The sequence below is a fragment of the Odocoileus virginianus genome, unplaced genomic scaffold (genome assembly GCF_023699985.2).
Source record: "Odocoileus virginianus isolate 20LAN1187 ecotype Illinois unplaced genomic scaffold, Ovbor_1.2 Unplaced_Scaffold_44, whole genome shotgun sequence".
In the NCBI taxonomy this organism is placed as follows: domain Eukaryota; kingdom Metazoa; phylum Chordata; class Mammalia; order Artiodactyla; family Cervidae; genus Odocoileus; species Odocoileus virginianus.
This window is the reverse complement of record NW_027224306.1, coordinates 59376-71880: the sequence shown is the minus strand read 5'-3', so window position 1 is coordinate 71880 and position 12505 is coordinate 59376. Positions and strand designations below refer to the sequence as shown.

The 12505-nt window shown below is 43.7% G+C and overlaps 2 protein-coding genes across 2 annotated transcripts in view; one reads left to right on the top strand and one right to left on the bottom strand.

Moving 5' to 3' along the window:
• LOC110124377 (centrosomal protein of 70 kDa-like) overlaps positions 1-11350 on the bottom strand; it is a 60965-nt gene extending 49615 nt beyond the window's left edge. The window contains exon 1 of the mRNA XM_070463221.1: positions 11261-11350. The gene's annotated coding sequence lies outside the window, so the exon portion shown is untranslated. The remainder of the gene's footprint in view (positions 1-11260) is intronic.
• The window catches only part of FAIM (Fas apoptotic inhibitory molecule), a 39772-nt gene that overhangs the window by 2952 nt on the left and 24315 nt on the right, over positions 1-12505 (top strand). Inside the window, 1 exon segment of the mRNA XM_070463217.1 lies at positions 8722-11609. Within this exon segment, the coding sequence (XP_070319318.1) occupies positions 11247-11609 (363 nt within the window). The 5' untranslated portion in view covers positions 8722-11246.

The following is a 12505-nucleotide window of genomic DNA, read 5'->3' as shown; positions in this document are numbered from 1 at the left end:
GTCCTGCTGCGCTGGTCTCAAGAGTCTTCCATGGGCCTCATCTACCCACCAGGGTTCAAATTGCTCGAACACTCACTTAACATTTGTTCATTTACAGAAACTTATTATGCAACTGTTATGTATCCCAGGTTCAGCTTGATACTGTTATGTGTATGGTGGTGAGTAAACCAGATGCAGTTCCTTCCCACGTGGAGCTTACAGTATAGTTGGGAAGAGAAATATGGAACAAATACAAATAAGCATGCTATTATAATACGTGCTATGTAGGAAGAGAACAGGGTTATGTGCAGGAGACCTCTCTGAAGAAGTGACATTTAAGCTGAGATCCAAAGCCTGTCTTCATTTCATCCTACTGCTTTCCTCTGTGCTTTGACTTCCCAGTAGAATTTACAGCCTATATTAGCAATTAGATCTATTTTCTAAACTTCTAAACTGACTCTCAAATTCTCTCCTGGGTATAGAACTATCAGGTGGCTCCCCACAAGGAGGATACCAAAGATGAGTGGCATTTGGTGATGAGTTCTTGAAGATTCTTTGACTTACAAGTCTTTCAGACTTAGAATCCTTTATTACACTAATACGTTTGGTCTGCACTTCCCCATGAGAATTTGAGCTCCTGGGGACACGGATCATACCTTACTAAACTTTTCCAGAACCTAGCTTAGTCCCTGGCACATAGTAGGTGCTCAATACAGTGCTGAATTATCTTGTTAAATTTGAGTCAGATTTGTTCAGCAGCATTCTGCTTCAGTAGCCATTTTCCAGTATGAAAGACACTTAGCAAACAGCTCAGGCAAATATATTCATAACAAATGCTCAACAATCCATATAGAGCAACAATAGTTGCATGAATTGAGCCCTTAAAATGTTTCAGGCCCTGGGCTAAGCATATTCATTTCTAACCTGTTGACTCTTCACAACTTTAATGTAAGTACTGTTATTATGTTTACAAATGACCAAATTCAAAAGTAGACGTTTAGAAAAATGACTTGCTAAAGTCACACTGCTATTATAGTATATGGCAGACCCAGTATCTGAAACCAGCATTCAGGCTCCATTAACCACTTCATTAACCAGTTGACCATACCACTTCTCACGACAGGCATCTACTCTACTATGAGATTGGTGTATGTGCTTATTCCAACTTGCAGTTATTTCATCTGTCTATTAGTTATCTATTGATGCATAACAAATTACCCCTATTCATAGCAGCTTAAAGCAAACATTTATCTCAAAGTTTCTGTGGGTCAGGAATAAAGGAATAGCTTAACTGGAAGGTCTAGACAGAATCTTTCATGAGATGAAGGTGCAGTCAACACATTGGCCAGGACTGCAGTCATCTCAAGGTTCAAGTGGACTAAAGGATCCATTTCCAAACTCACTTGCGTGGTTGTCGGCTGGCCTCGGTTTGTTCCTTGTTAAGTGGGCCTCTCCACAGGCTGCCTGAGTGTCCACATACATGATGGCTTCCCACAGAGGAAGTGATGAAGAGAATGAGTGAGCACCTAAGACAGAAGTTGATGTCTTTTTCATAACCTGATCTTGGATGTGACATAGCATCACTTCTGCTGTATGCTACTGATTGCACAAACCAAACTTGCTGAAACGTGGGTGAGCATATACAAGGATGTGAACGTTAAGGAGTAAGGGTCTTTGGGAGACATCTTGGAGGAAATCTACCTCAGTCCATTTGCTTATTTTTGTGACTGCCTTCTCCTCTAGAAAGTAAACTTCATGAGTGAGGAAAAGCCATCGGTGCTTCTCATTGCTATATCCCCTCACATGGTGATAACAGACTGTCAATAAATCCTGAATAAATATAATGATGATGGTGATATTGTTATCAAATAAGTTGTATGGACCCCACTCAGCCCTAGCCTGGCCTGCACTCTCTGCCTCAGCCAGAAAGTGTTCTTTTTCCCTTTGAGTCTGAATGAATAAGAAAACCAAATCTGAGATAGACATAGCACAAGCTGTATTCAGTGGTCAAAGAATAGAGAAGTGGGACCTAAGATCACAGATGAACTTCTTGCCTACCTGGTAAGAGACATTTAATTTTAACGAATAAAGACAAAGGGAGGAGGGGTGAGGCTACTGATGGGGAGGCCTATGAATTAGTCTACCAGGGAAAGGGCAGGACTTTTTCCAAGGGAGTAGGGTGCCAACCCATTTTTATCATTTTTGGTCCTTAATGTCCAGTCATGGCAGCTGATAAGTGTGTCATTTAATATGCTAACTATATGTAGTTAAATCAATGCGTAATGAGACTCAGGGTCTGTTGTAGGTCAGATTCATCACCATCGTGGTCCCAGCTGGTTCCATCTGGCTTTTTTTAAGATTTTTTTTTTTTTTTATGTAGACCATTTTTAAAACCTTTATTGAATTTTTTACAATACTGCTTTTGGTTTTTTAGTCACAAGGCATGTGGGATGTTAGGTCCACAGCCAGGGATTGAACTGGGACCCCCAGCATTGGAAAGCAAAGGTTTAATCACTGGACACCAAGGAAGTCCCCATCTGGTTTTTTCGTTTATAGATTCCTTTCTTATCTCTGAACCTTTTAACTTGAAGATTTAGGTTAACTCCTGCTAAAGGCAAGGGCTGGAGGGTTGAGCAAAGACATAGAGCAGCTCTGGCAACAATATGAATGCCAAAGCATGAGCTTCCTATAATCCCATCTTCAGTTCAGTTCAGTCGCTCAGTCGTGTCCAACTCTTTGCAACCCCATGAATCGCAGCACGCCAGGCCTCCCTGTCCATCACAAACTCTCGGAGTTTACTCAAACACGTGTCCGTCGAGTCAGTGATGCCATCCAGCCATCTCATCCTCTGTCATCCCCTTCTCCTGCCCCCAATCCCTCCCAGCATCAGGCTCTTTTCCAATGAGTCAACTCTTCAATTCAGTTCAGTTCAGTCGCTCAGTCGTGTCCAACTCTTTGCAACCCCATGAATCACAGCACGCCAGGCCTCCCTGTCCATCACAAACTCCCGGAGTTTACTCAAACACATGTCCATCAAGTCGGTGATGCCATCCAGCCATCTCATCCTCTGTCGTCCCCTTCTCCTCTTGCCCCCAATCCCTCCCAGCATCAGGGTCTTTTCTAATGAGTCAACTCTTTGCATGAGGTGGCCAAAGTACTGGAGTTTCAGCTTCAACATCAGTCCTTCCAATGAACACCCAGGACTGATCTCCTTTAGGATGGACTGGTTGGATCTCCTTGCAGTCCAAGTCAACTCTTACTCTCAGATTCCCAGTTGGCACTTATGGTACCATGTATATAATTTTTAAAAGCAGAACTATATCATGGCCATGAGTATTAACTCATGTATACTCGCTATTATATACACTGTAAACAGTGACTGAAGTCATGAAATTAAAAGACGCTTGCTCCTTGGAAGGCAAGCTATGCCAAGCTCAGACTGCATATTAAAAAGCAAAGACATCACTTTGCTGACAAACGTCCCTAGAGTCAAAGCTATGGTTTTTCCAGTAGTCATGTACAATGTGAGAGTTGGACCATAAAGAAGGCTGAGTGCTGAAGAATTGATGCTTTCAAATTGTGGTGCTGGAGAAGACTCTTGAGAGTCCTTTGGACTGCAAGGAGATCAAACCAGTCAATCCTAAAGGAAATCAACCCTGGATACTAGATTGGAAGGTCTGATGCTGAAGCTTCAGTACTTTGGTCACCTGATATGAAGAGCCAATTTCTTGGAAAAGACCCTGATGCTGGGAAAGACTGAAAGCAAAGGGAGAAGCGGGCAGGAGAGGATGAGATGGTTAGATAATACCACTGTTTCAATGGACATGAATTTGACCAAATTCTGGGAGATAGAAATAAAATAGGACAGTTATACAGTTAGTTGTAGAAGTTCCAATAGGGGACTACAGATAGAGAAGGAAACCTAGTAAACTTTGGGAGGTCACTGTAAGTTAATGATCACTCAAGAAAGCTACTGGAACATTGCTCAACAAAGCAGGCTTGTTCATTGTTGTTTAGTCATGAAGTTGTGTCTGACTCTTTGCCACTCCATGGACTGCAGCAGGCAGTCTTCCCTTCCCTGTCCTTCACTATCTCCCTGAGTTTGCTCAAACTCATGTCCATTGAGTTGGTGATGCCATCCAACCATCTCATCCTCTGTCATCCCCTTCTCTGCCCTCAATCTTTCCTAGCATCAGGGTCTTCTCCAATGAGTCAGTTCTTTGCATCAGATGGCCAAAATACTGGAGCTTCAGCTTTAGCATCAGTCCCTCCAATGAATATTCAGGATTGATTTCCTTTAAGATTGACTGGTTTGATCTCCTTGCAGTCCAAGGAACTCTCAAGAGTCTTCTCCAGCACCACAATTTGAAAGCATCAATTCTTCGGTGCTCAGCCTTCTTTATGGTCCAACTCTCATATCCATACATGACTACTGGAAAAACTATACCTTTGACTATATGGACCTTTGTAAGCAAAGTGATGCCTCTGCTTTTTGATACAGTGTCTAAGGTTTGTCATAGCTTTCCTTCCAAGGAGCAAGCTTTTTTAAATTTCATGGCTGCAGTCACCCTTTGCAGTGATTTTGGAACACAAGTAAATAAAATGGGCTACTGTTTCCACTTTTCCCCCATATATTTGCCATGAAGTGACTGACTGGATGCCATGATCTTAGTTTTTTGAATGCTGAGTTTCAAGCCAGCTTTTTCACTCTCCTCTTTCACCCTCATCAAGAGGCTCTTTAGTTCCTCTTTGCTTTCTGCCATTAGAGTGGTATCATCTGCATATCTGAGGTTGTTGATATTTCTCCTGGCAATCTTGATTCCAGCTTGTGATTCATCCAGCCCAGCATTTCACATGATGTACTCTGCATGTAAGTTAAATAAGCAGGGTGACAATATACAGCCTTGAAGTACTCCTTTCCCAATTTTGAACCAGTCCATTGTTCCATGTCCAGTTCTAACCATTGCTTCTTGACCTGCATACAGGTTTCTCAGGAGGCAGGTAAGGTGGTCTGGTATTCCCATCTCTTTAAGAATTTTCCACAGTTTGCTGTGATTCACACAGTCAAAGGCTTTAGAGTAGTTAATGAAGCAGATGTTTTTCTGAAATTCCCTTTCTTTTACTATGATCGAATAGATGTTGGCAATTTGACTCACTTAATTAAAAACCACTTCACTTTCTTGCCTTGAGAACTCCATTAACAGTATGAAAAGGCAAAAAGATAGGACACTGAAAGATGAACTCCCCAGGTCAGTAGGTGCCCAATATGCTACAGGAGATCAGTGGAGAAATAACTCCAGAAAGAATGAAGAGACAGAGCCAAAGAAAAACAACACCCAGTTGTGGATGGGACTGGTGGTAGAAGCAACATCCAATGCTATAAAGAGCAATACTGCATAGGAACCTGGAATGTTAGGTCCATGAATCAAGGCAAATTGGAAGTGGTCAAACAGGAGATGGCAAGAGTGAGCATCGACATTTTAGGAATCAGCGAACTAAAATGGACTAGAATGGGTGAATTTAACTCAGATGACCGCTATATTTACTATTGTGGACAAGAATCCCTTAGAAGAAATGGAGTAGTGATCATAGTCAACAAAAGAGTCCAAAATGCAGTACTTGGATGCAATCTCAAAAATGACAGAATGATCTCTGTTTGTCTTCCAAGGCAAACCATTCAGTATCACAGTAATCCAAGTCTGTGCCCCAACCAGTAATGCTGAAGAAGCTGAAGTTGAATGGTTCTATGAAGACCTACAAGACCTTCTAGAACTAACACCCAAAAAAGATGTCCTTTTCATTATAGGGGACTGGAATGCAAAAGTAGGAAGTCAAGAAACACCTGGAGCAACAGGCAAATTTGGCCTTGGAGTACAGAATGAAGCAGGGCAAAGGCTAACAGAGTTTTGCTTTATTGACTATGCCAAAGCCTTTGACTGTGTGGATCACAATAAACCATGGAAAATTCTGAAAGAGATAGGAATACCAGACCACCTGACCTGCCTCTTGAGAAACCTGTATGCAGGTCAGGAAGCAACAGTTAGAACTGGACATGGAACAACACACTGGTTCCAAATCAGGAAAGGAGTCTGTCAAGGTTGTATATTGTTACCCTGCTTATTTAACTTATATGCAGAGTACATCATGAGAAACGCTGGACTGGGATAAAGCACAAGCTGGAATCAAGATTGCCAGGAGAAATATCAATAACCTCAGATATGCAGATGACATTACCCTTATGACAGAAAGTGAAGAAGAACTAAAGAGCCTCTTGATGAAAGTGAAAGAGGAGAGTGAAAAAAATGACTTAAAACTCAACATTCAGAAAACTAAGATCATGGCATCTGGTCCCATCACTTCATGGCAAATAGATGGGGAAACAGTGAAAACAGTGGCAGACTTTATTTTGGGGGGCTCCAAAATCACTGCAGATGGTGACTGCAGCCATGAAATTAAAAGACACTTGCTCCTTGGAAGAAAAGTTATGACCAACCTAGACAGCATATTAAAGAGCAGAGAATTTGCTGACAGAGGTCCAGCTAGTCAAAGGTATGGTTTTTCCAGTAGTCACGTATGGATGTGAGAGTTGGACTATAAAGAAAGCTGAGTGCCGAAGAATTGATGCTTTTGAACTGTGGTGTTGGAGAAGACTCTTGAGAGTCCCTTGGACTGCAAGGAGATCCAACCAGTCCATCCTAAAGGAAATCAGTCCTGAATATTCATTGGAAAGACTGATGTTGAAGCTGAAACTCCAATACTTTGGCCACCTGATATGAAGAACTGACTCATTTGAAAAGACCCTGATGCTGGGAAAGATTGAAGGCAGGAGGAGAAGGGGATGACAGAGGATGAGATGGTTGGATGGCATCACCAACTCAATGGACAGGAGTTTGAGTGAACTCTGGGAGTTAGTGATGGACAGGAAGGCCTGGCATGCTGCAGCCCATGGGGTTGCAAAGAGTCGGACATGACTGCGTGACTGAACTGAACTATAAAACCATAAACAAAACCACAAGATATGCCCCAGGCCATTAGATGGAAGAAAAATGTCACCACCCTTCTAGTAATTTGATAATCCCAGTTTTACCTCATAGGATCAGACACTTCTCTGCCTAATAAGAAGGATAAGCTAATGAAGGAGGAGCTCACAATGTATGCTTTACATCTGCATCTATGTCTACTTGAAGAAGGTGGTCTTGCCCCCATCCCGCTTTTTTTTCATTATAAAATTGTAGCTCACTCAATCCTCGGGGCAGAACTGCCTGCCCGCTTGCATCTCTTATAAGCATCCTATATTAATAAATCTACTTCTTGCCTATCACTTTGCCTCTCACTGAATTCCTTCTGCACTGAGACACAAAGAACCTGAGCCTTAGGAAGTTCAGGCACCAGGTGAGGGATTCTAAATAAAAGATCATGGGTTCGAGTCCCAAGTTGGATTTTGGTGCTGTTTGAGTCCCAGTGACGTGGGTTAGGGTCCCAAACTGGGCTTTGGCTGGGTTTGAGTCCTGGCATCATGGGCTAGAGTCCCAAACTGGGCTTTGGATGGGTTCAAGGCCTGGCTTCATGGGTTCAGTTTCCAAACTACATTTTGGCTGGGATTGAGTCCCAACACGTAGATTCAAGTTCCCATCTGAGGTAAACAGATTCAAGAGGAGCCTGGCATGCTACAGTCTATGGGGTCGCAAAGAGTTGAACATGATTCAGCAACTGAACAACAACAACAAATATAATTTCTGTATATAACTATAGAAGGTGGAGTTAGAAGCAAACATAGCAAATTCACGAAAATGTTGGCCTTTGGGGAGGAGAAGAAAGTAAAGGTATTAGGGTTGAAAGTCAAATAACAATTTATCTTCAATATTTCCTTCTACTAGTGAAACAGGAGGGAAGGGGGAAGGGCACAACCTTTAAAAAATGACATAGCCATAGGACATGATAAAAACTGGCTAGGGCCAACTAGCTCCAAGATGGTGGAAGATTCGACTTCCAATAGACTTAAGCCTCACTATACACTGATTCTATTCATTAGCTAAATGACACACTCAACAGCACCATGAGTTCCAAGCTAATCATAAAATACCAAAAAGTAGGCAGTGCCCAATTCCTGGAAATCTTCACTCCTTCCTGAAATAGTTGAAATAATCCTCCCACTCATTAGCCTATGAAATTACCCAATCCATAAAAACTAATCACACCATATTTCAGAGATTGTCATCTTCTGAGATGGCCCACACTCTATCTGTGGAGTGTTTCTGTCCAAATAAATTCACTTCTTATCTATCACTTTGTCTCTCCCTTAATTCTTTCGCAAAACCTGAGCTTCATTACATCCTGAGATCCAGTGTGTGATCTAAATTAAAAAGCCACCGGTTCAAGATCCAACCTGAGTTGCACAGTTTCATTGGGATTTTTTATTGAGCCAATAAGAATGGACAATGCTGGTGGTGTGAGTATGAGCAGTTTCTCTGTACTTTCCCGTATTTTTAAGATTTCTCAAAGTAAACTAGATGCAGATTTTTGTCTTAAAAAATTGAAACACAAGCCTTGGAATGCTCCTTAGACACTTTAAAGGTGCCTTCCTTTGGTTCTTTGGTCTAAGGAAGGGTGAATCTACAAACCCCACTCTCCAGATGACTCAGACCAAAATCTATTTTCTCCTAAAACTGTCAAATTTTTCTGGTTTGAAGTTTATCAGTCCATCTTGGTTTGATCCTTCTCCACTTTCCGTGTTTTGTGTAGGTAGAGCCAGAGGCTCTTTGCGCTGAAGGAGAGAGGCCCAAGCAGCAGCAGCCTGGCTGGCAGCAGGAGACTGGTTACTGGCACTGGTGCTGACACACAGTCCTCTGAGTCCAGAATCCTGGGCTCTGGGCTCATTTGAAAGTCTCTGGTGCAGCTTCCATTAACACATATCCAACAGTCATGCTGGACCGATACTGGAAGGGCACATGGAAAGTTTTAAACCTGTAGGTATCAGGTGATGTAACTTTTCCCTTTAATTTTGATGTCCATTCTTTCTGTTTAAGAAGTAATTTCAGAAAATCCATTAATTCATTAACAATTCCCTTTTCCAAAGGAGGCCCAATGAAAAAATGGACTATTTTGAATGAAAGCGGTTTTAGGTGCTCTCTTAAAATAAATCACTGATGTCTATGGGTGGGCTGGTGAGAGGTAGTTTGAGAGGTTAGAGAAAGCAACATCCAGGCACTTCTCAGGAAACAAGAAAACAATCTCAAAGTGGAAATAAAGTCAAAAGCAGGATCACCAGGTGAGTATGTTTCACGCTCAGGTCAATACCTTTCACAGTGTTTTGTTCACACTTTCTTTTCATAACAATCCTCTTTGATAACAAGTGACCAGGCCTACCTCCAGTGTGCTGGGCCCAGGGAATAAGTAGGTATAAAATACAGCCTAAACTGGCATGTTCCTTAATTCCAGATATCCCAGAAATTGTACCCAAGAAGGAAACATTGGCGCAGAATAAGCCAGCGGCGAAATCAGACTGCCTCACCTATTCAGGGGACAGACTTGAATGCACTTCATGAGTGGGCTGAACCCCTCTGCACTCTGGGGCCCTTAGGCAGAGGGGCTCCCCAGACCCCTAAGACAGGATCTATATTCAAGCACAACACTTTTCTAACAGCAGACTCTGATAATATGACCTTTGAAAATTCTACAGGCTGGCTTCATGTGCTGGCCCTGCAACTTCTGTAGGGCTTTGAGTCTATGTAAAATGGGAATAACTACTGGACTGTTGTGAGAACTACAGGCAATAATATACAAGGCACAAAGCAAGCATTCAATAAATTATACCTTATTGGTCTTGTAAAAGATATTCTGATTCCCAAACTTTTACAAGAAAATATGATCCTTCATTAAACAATATTTTTGAGCTGCTGCCCAACCAGGGTTTCCTGGCCCTAACCCAACAATTCACAAGTGTTTCTCAGAAGATCTAAGGACAAGAAAACGGAATTAGGGATGCATCTTCATCTATTTCTGGAAATTTCCACTCTGGGGCCTTTTGCCTTCTTCCTTATCTCCCTGGTTCATTCTTTCAATCATCATTTATTGAAAAGTCTCTATTCAAGACACGGGTGCAGAAGAAAATGCAAATATGAAAAGTCTTTGTCTCCAGGGAGCTTTCAATACAGGGTAGCAAACAAGAAATCAGTGCTAAGCAGAATCCCTGTAACATAATTTCCTTGGGAATTCAGTCCATTACTTCGAAGATTAGTTAACCTAATCAACAGATTGTTCTTTATTGTTTCTCAACTGCTGTTCTCTCACATACTTGCTCAGCATCCTCACTACCAATCCCATAGGTGAAACAATCCTTCTTTACATTAACATCAAGCTGAGGGAAGAAACTGGGACCTGCATGTCCCTTTGCCCTCAAATCTTCAGAGCCCCCAGAGAACCCTTTCACGTGTTTATTTTGCTGCTGAATCCATTTTCCACAGGGACCACTCGCTGCTCTTTTCAGATGGCTCACTCAACCATCCTCTCCTCTGCAGTGATTGCTGTCTCTTCCTTAACGAAAATCAAGGCCACATGAAACATTACTCAGGTCTACTCTTCATTCATTCAACAACACTTACCAGAGCATAGTAGGAGCCTGCACTGTGCAGACGTGGGAGCTGCTACAGTGAGACCCAAGCGGCCATGGTTCATGACTTCACAGACCTCAGCCTACTATAATAGCTGCCAGGGAGCCGCGCTCAGTCGCTTCAGTCGTGTCCGACTCTTTGCGACCCCATGGACTGCAGCCCGCCAGGCTCCTCTGTCCATGGGATTCTCCAGGCAAGAATACTGGAGTGGGTTGTGGTGCTTCCTCCAGGGCATCTGCCCAACCCAGGTCTCCCTCATTGCTGGCGGATTCTTGACCGCTGAACCCCCGGGAAACCCTATTATGCTGTACATTCAACAAAGACTACACGAATACTTGCACAACTTGAACAGAACTGAGGAGAATTCCAGGTGTTGCAAGTCTTAGGATAGTTTTTCTTAAGAAATGACATTTGAAGAACAATCTCAATCGCAATGGAGGTTAACTAAGGGAAGAGGCAGGGAGGAGCGCCCAGGCAAAGAGAAAAGCTTCTGCAGAGGCCCTGGGGTGAAGGACTTCACATCATGTGAGGATCTATCTAAGCGAAGCCAGGGGAGACCGGGGCAACATCATGCATGGGGCCTCATGCCCATCCTAACGAGTTTTTATCTTTCTAGGAGTAATCAGAAGCTTTACAGAGTTTCAAGGAGACAATGCCATGATCGAATTTACCTGCCCCGTGCGTCAGAGCAGGCAAGGTCTGGTTTTGCCCACCCGGTTCGCTCCAGCGTCCAGCCAGCGCCCGCTGTCAGCGGGTTCTCACGCAGGCGTCTCAGGAACGGATGAGAGCGCAAAGCCTGCCGCACGGACAGCGGCGGGGGTTGGGTCGCCGCGCCGGGGAGGGGCGGGCGGCGGTTGGCGCTGGGCACCTCGGGGACCTGAAGCGCGACAGAGTCGGCGCGCTCGGAGCTCTCGCTTCCGCGGAGGCTGCGTCTGGTTCTCGGCGAAGGGCCTAAGAGGTCCAGTCGGCGGAACCCACCAGTCTCTGGGCCCAGAGCCCGCAGAGCCCCACGGCGCCCAGGTGAGCCTCGCGGCCCAGGTGGGGCGGCCCGGCCGGCCCGGCCGGCCCGGAAGCCCCTGCGCATAGCGCAGGGCTGCAGCCTGGTTCTTTGTCTTACCAATACCTCCCAGGCCTCTGCGCGCGCTGATGTTTGTCTCCATCCTTTTTATTGGCCGCGAGCGGGTGCTTTGGTGCCAGGTTTTCCGCGCCTGACCAGGGCTGGACGCTTGTTGAGTGACAGAACTGTGATTCACTCCACGGATTATCTCCACGATGGTGAACATAGGGGTGGTTTTCACCAAAAACAATTCGTTGAGCACTGTTCCCTCTGGTTTTTTTATTGTGTAGAGAGGCTTGCGGTACCCATTGGAAAATGCTCCTTGGAAAAGTTATTCGCGTTTTTTGTGCCTCACATTTGGGAACACCTGGCTCAGAGAGCTAACTGAAAGACTTTGCTGGAGGTCCCAGTGCTGACCCCGCAGGCACCGTCAACACCTCTTCGTTAAGTTTGACGTGCCTTGTGCAATAGCTGGCCTTACCTAGAGCTTTGCTGAAAAGAAACTGAATACCTTAGTAATTTTTAAAACCGACTTAGGTTTAGCTTGGATAAAGCATTACAGTCCCCAGTACGATTAAATCTAAGTTAAAGCAAAATTCAGGCTGGGATTAGATAAATAGTGGAAACGTTTTAAAGTCCTACTCTGAAACATGGATGTTGAGTTGCTAGGAGAGGGATTTTAAATGATTATGCTGAGGGATGTGTCTCTGGAGACTCAAGAAACTTGCCATTAAGACATGTAAACTTTCAAGTAAGTGACATTGTCCTTATCAGTGAAAATAAATGGAATTTGTTTTTCCATCCTTTTTACTTACATTTTTAAAACCTGTGTGCTGAAATAGAGGGGATTTTTCTTTGT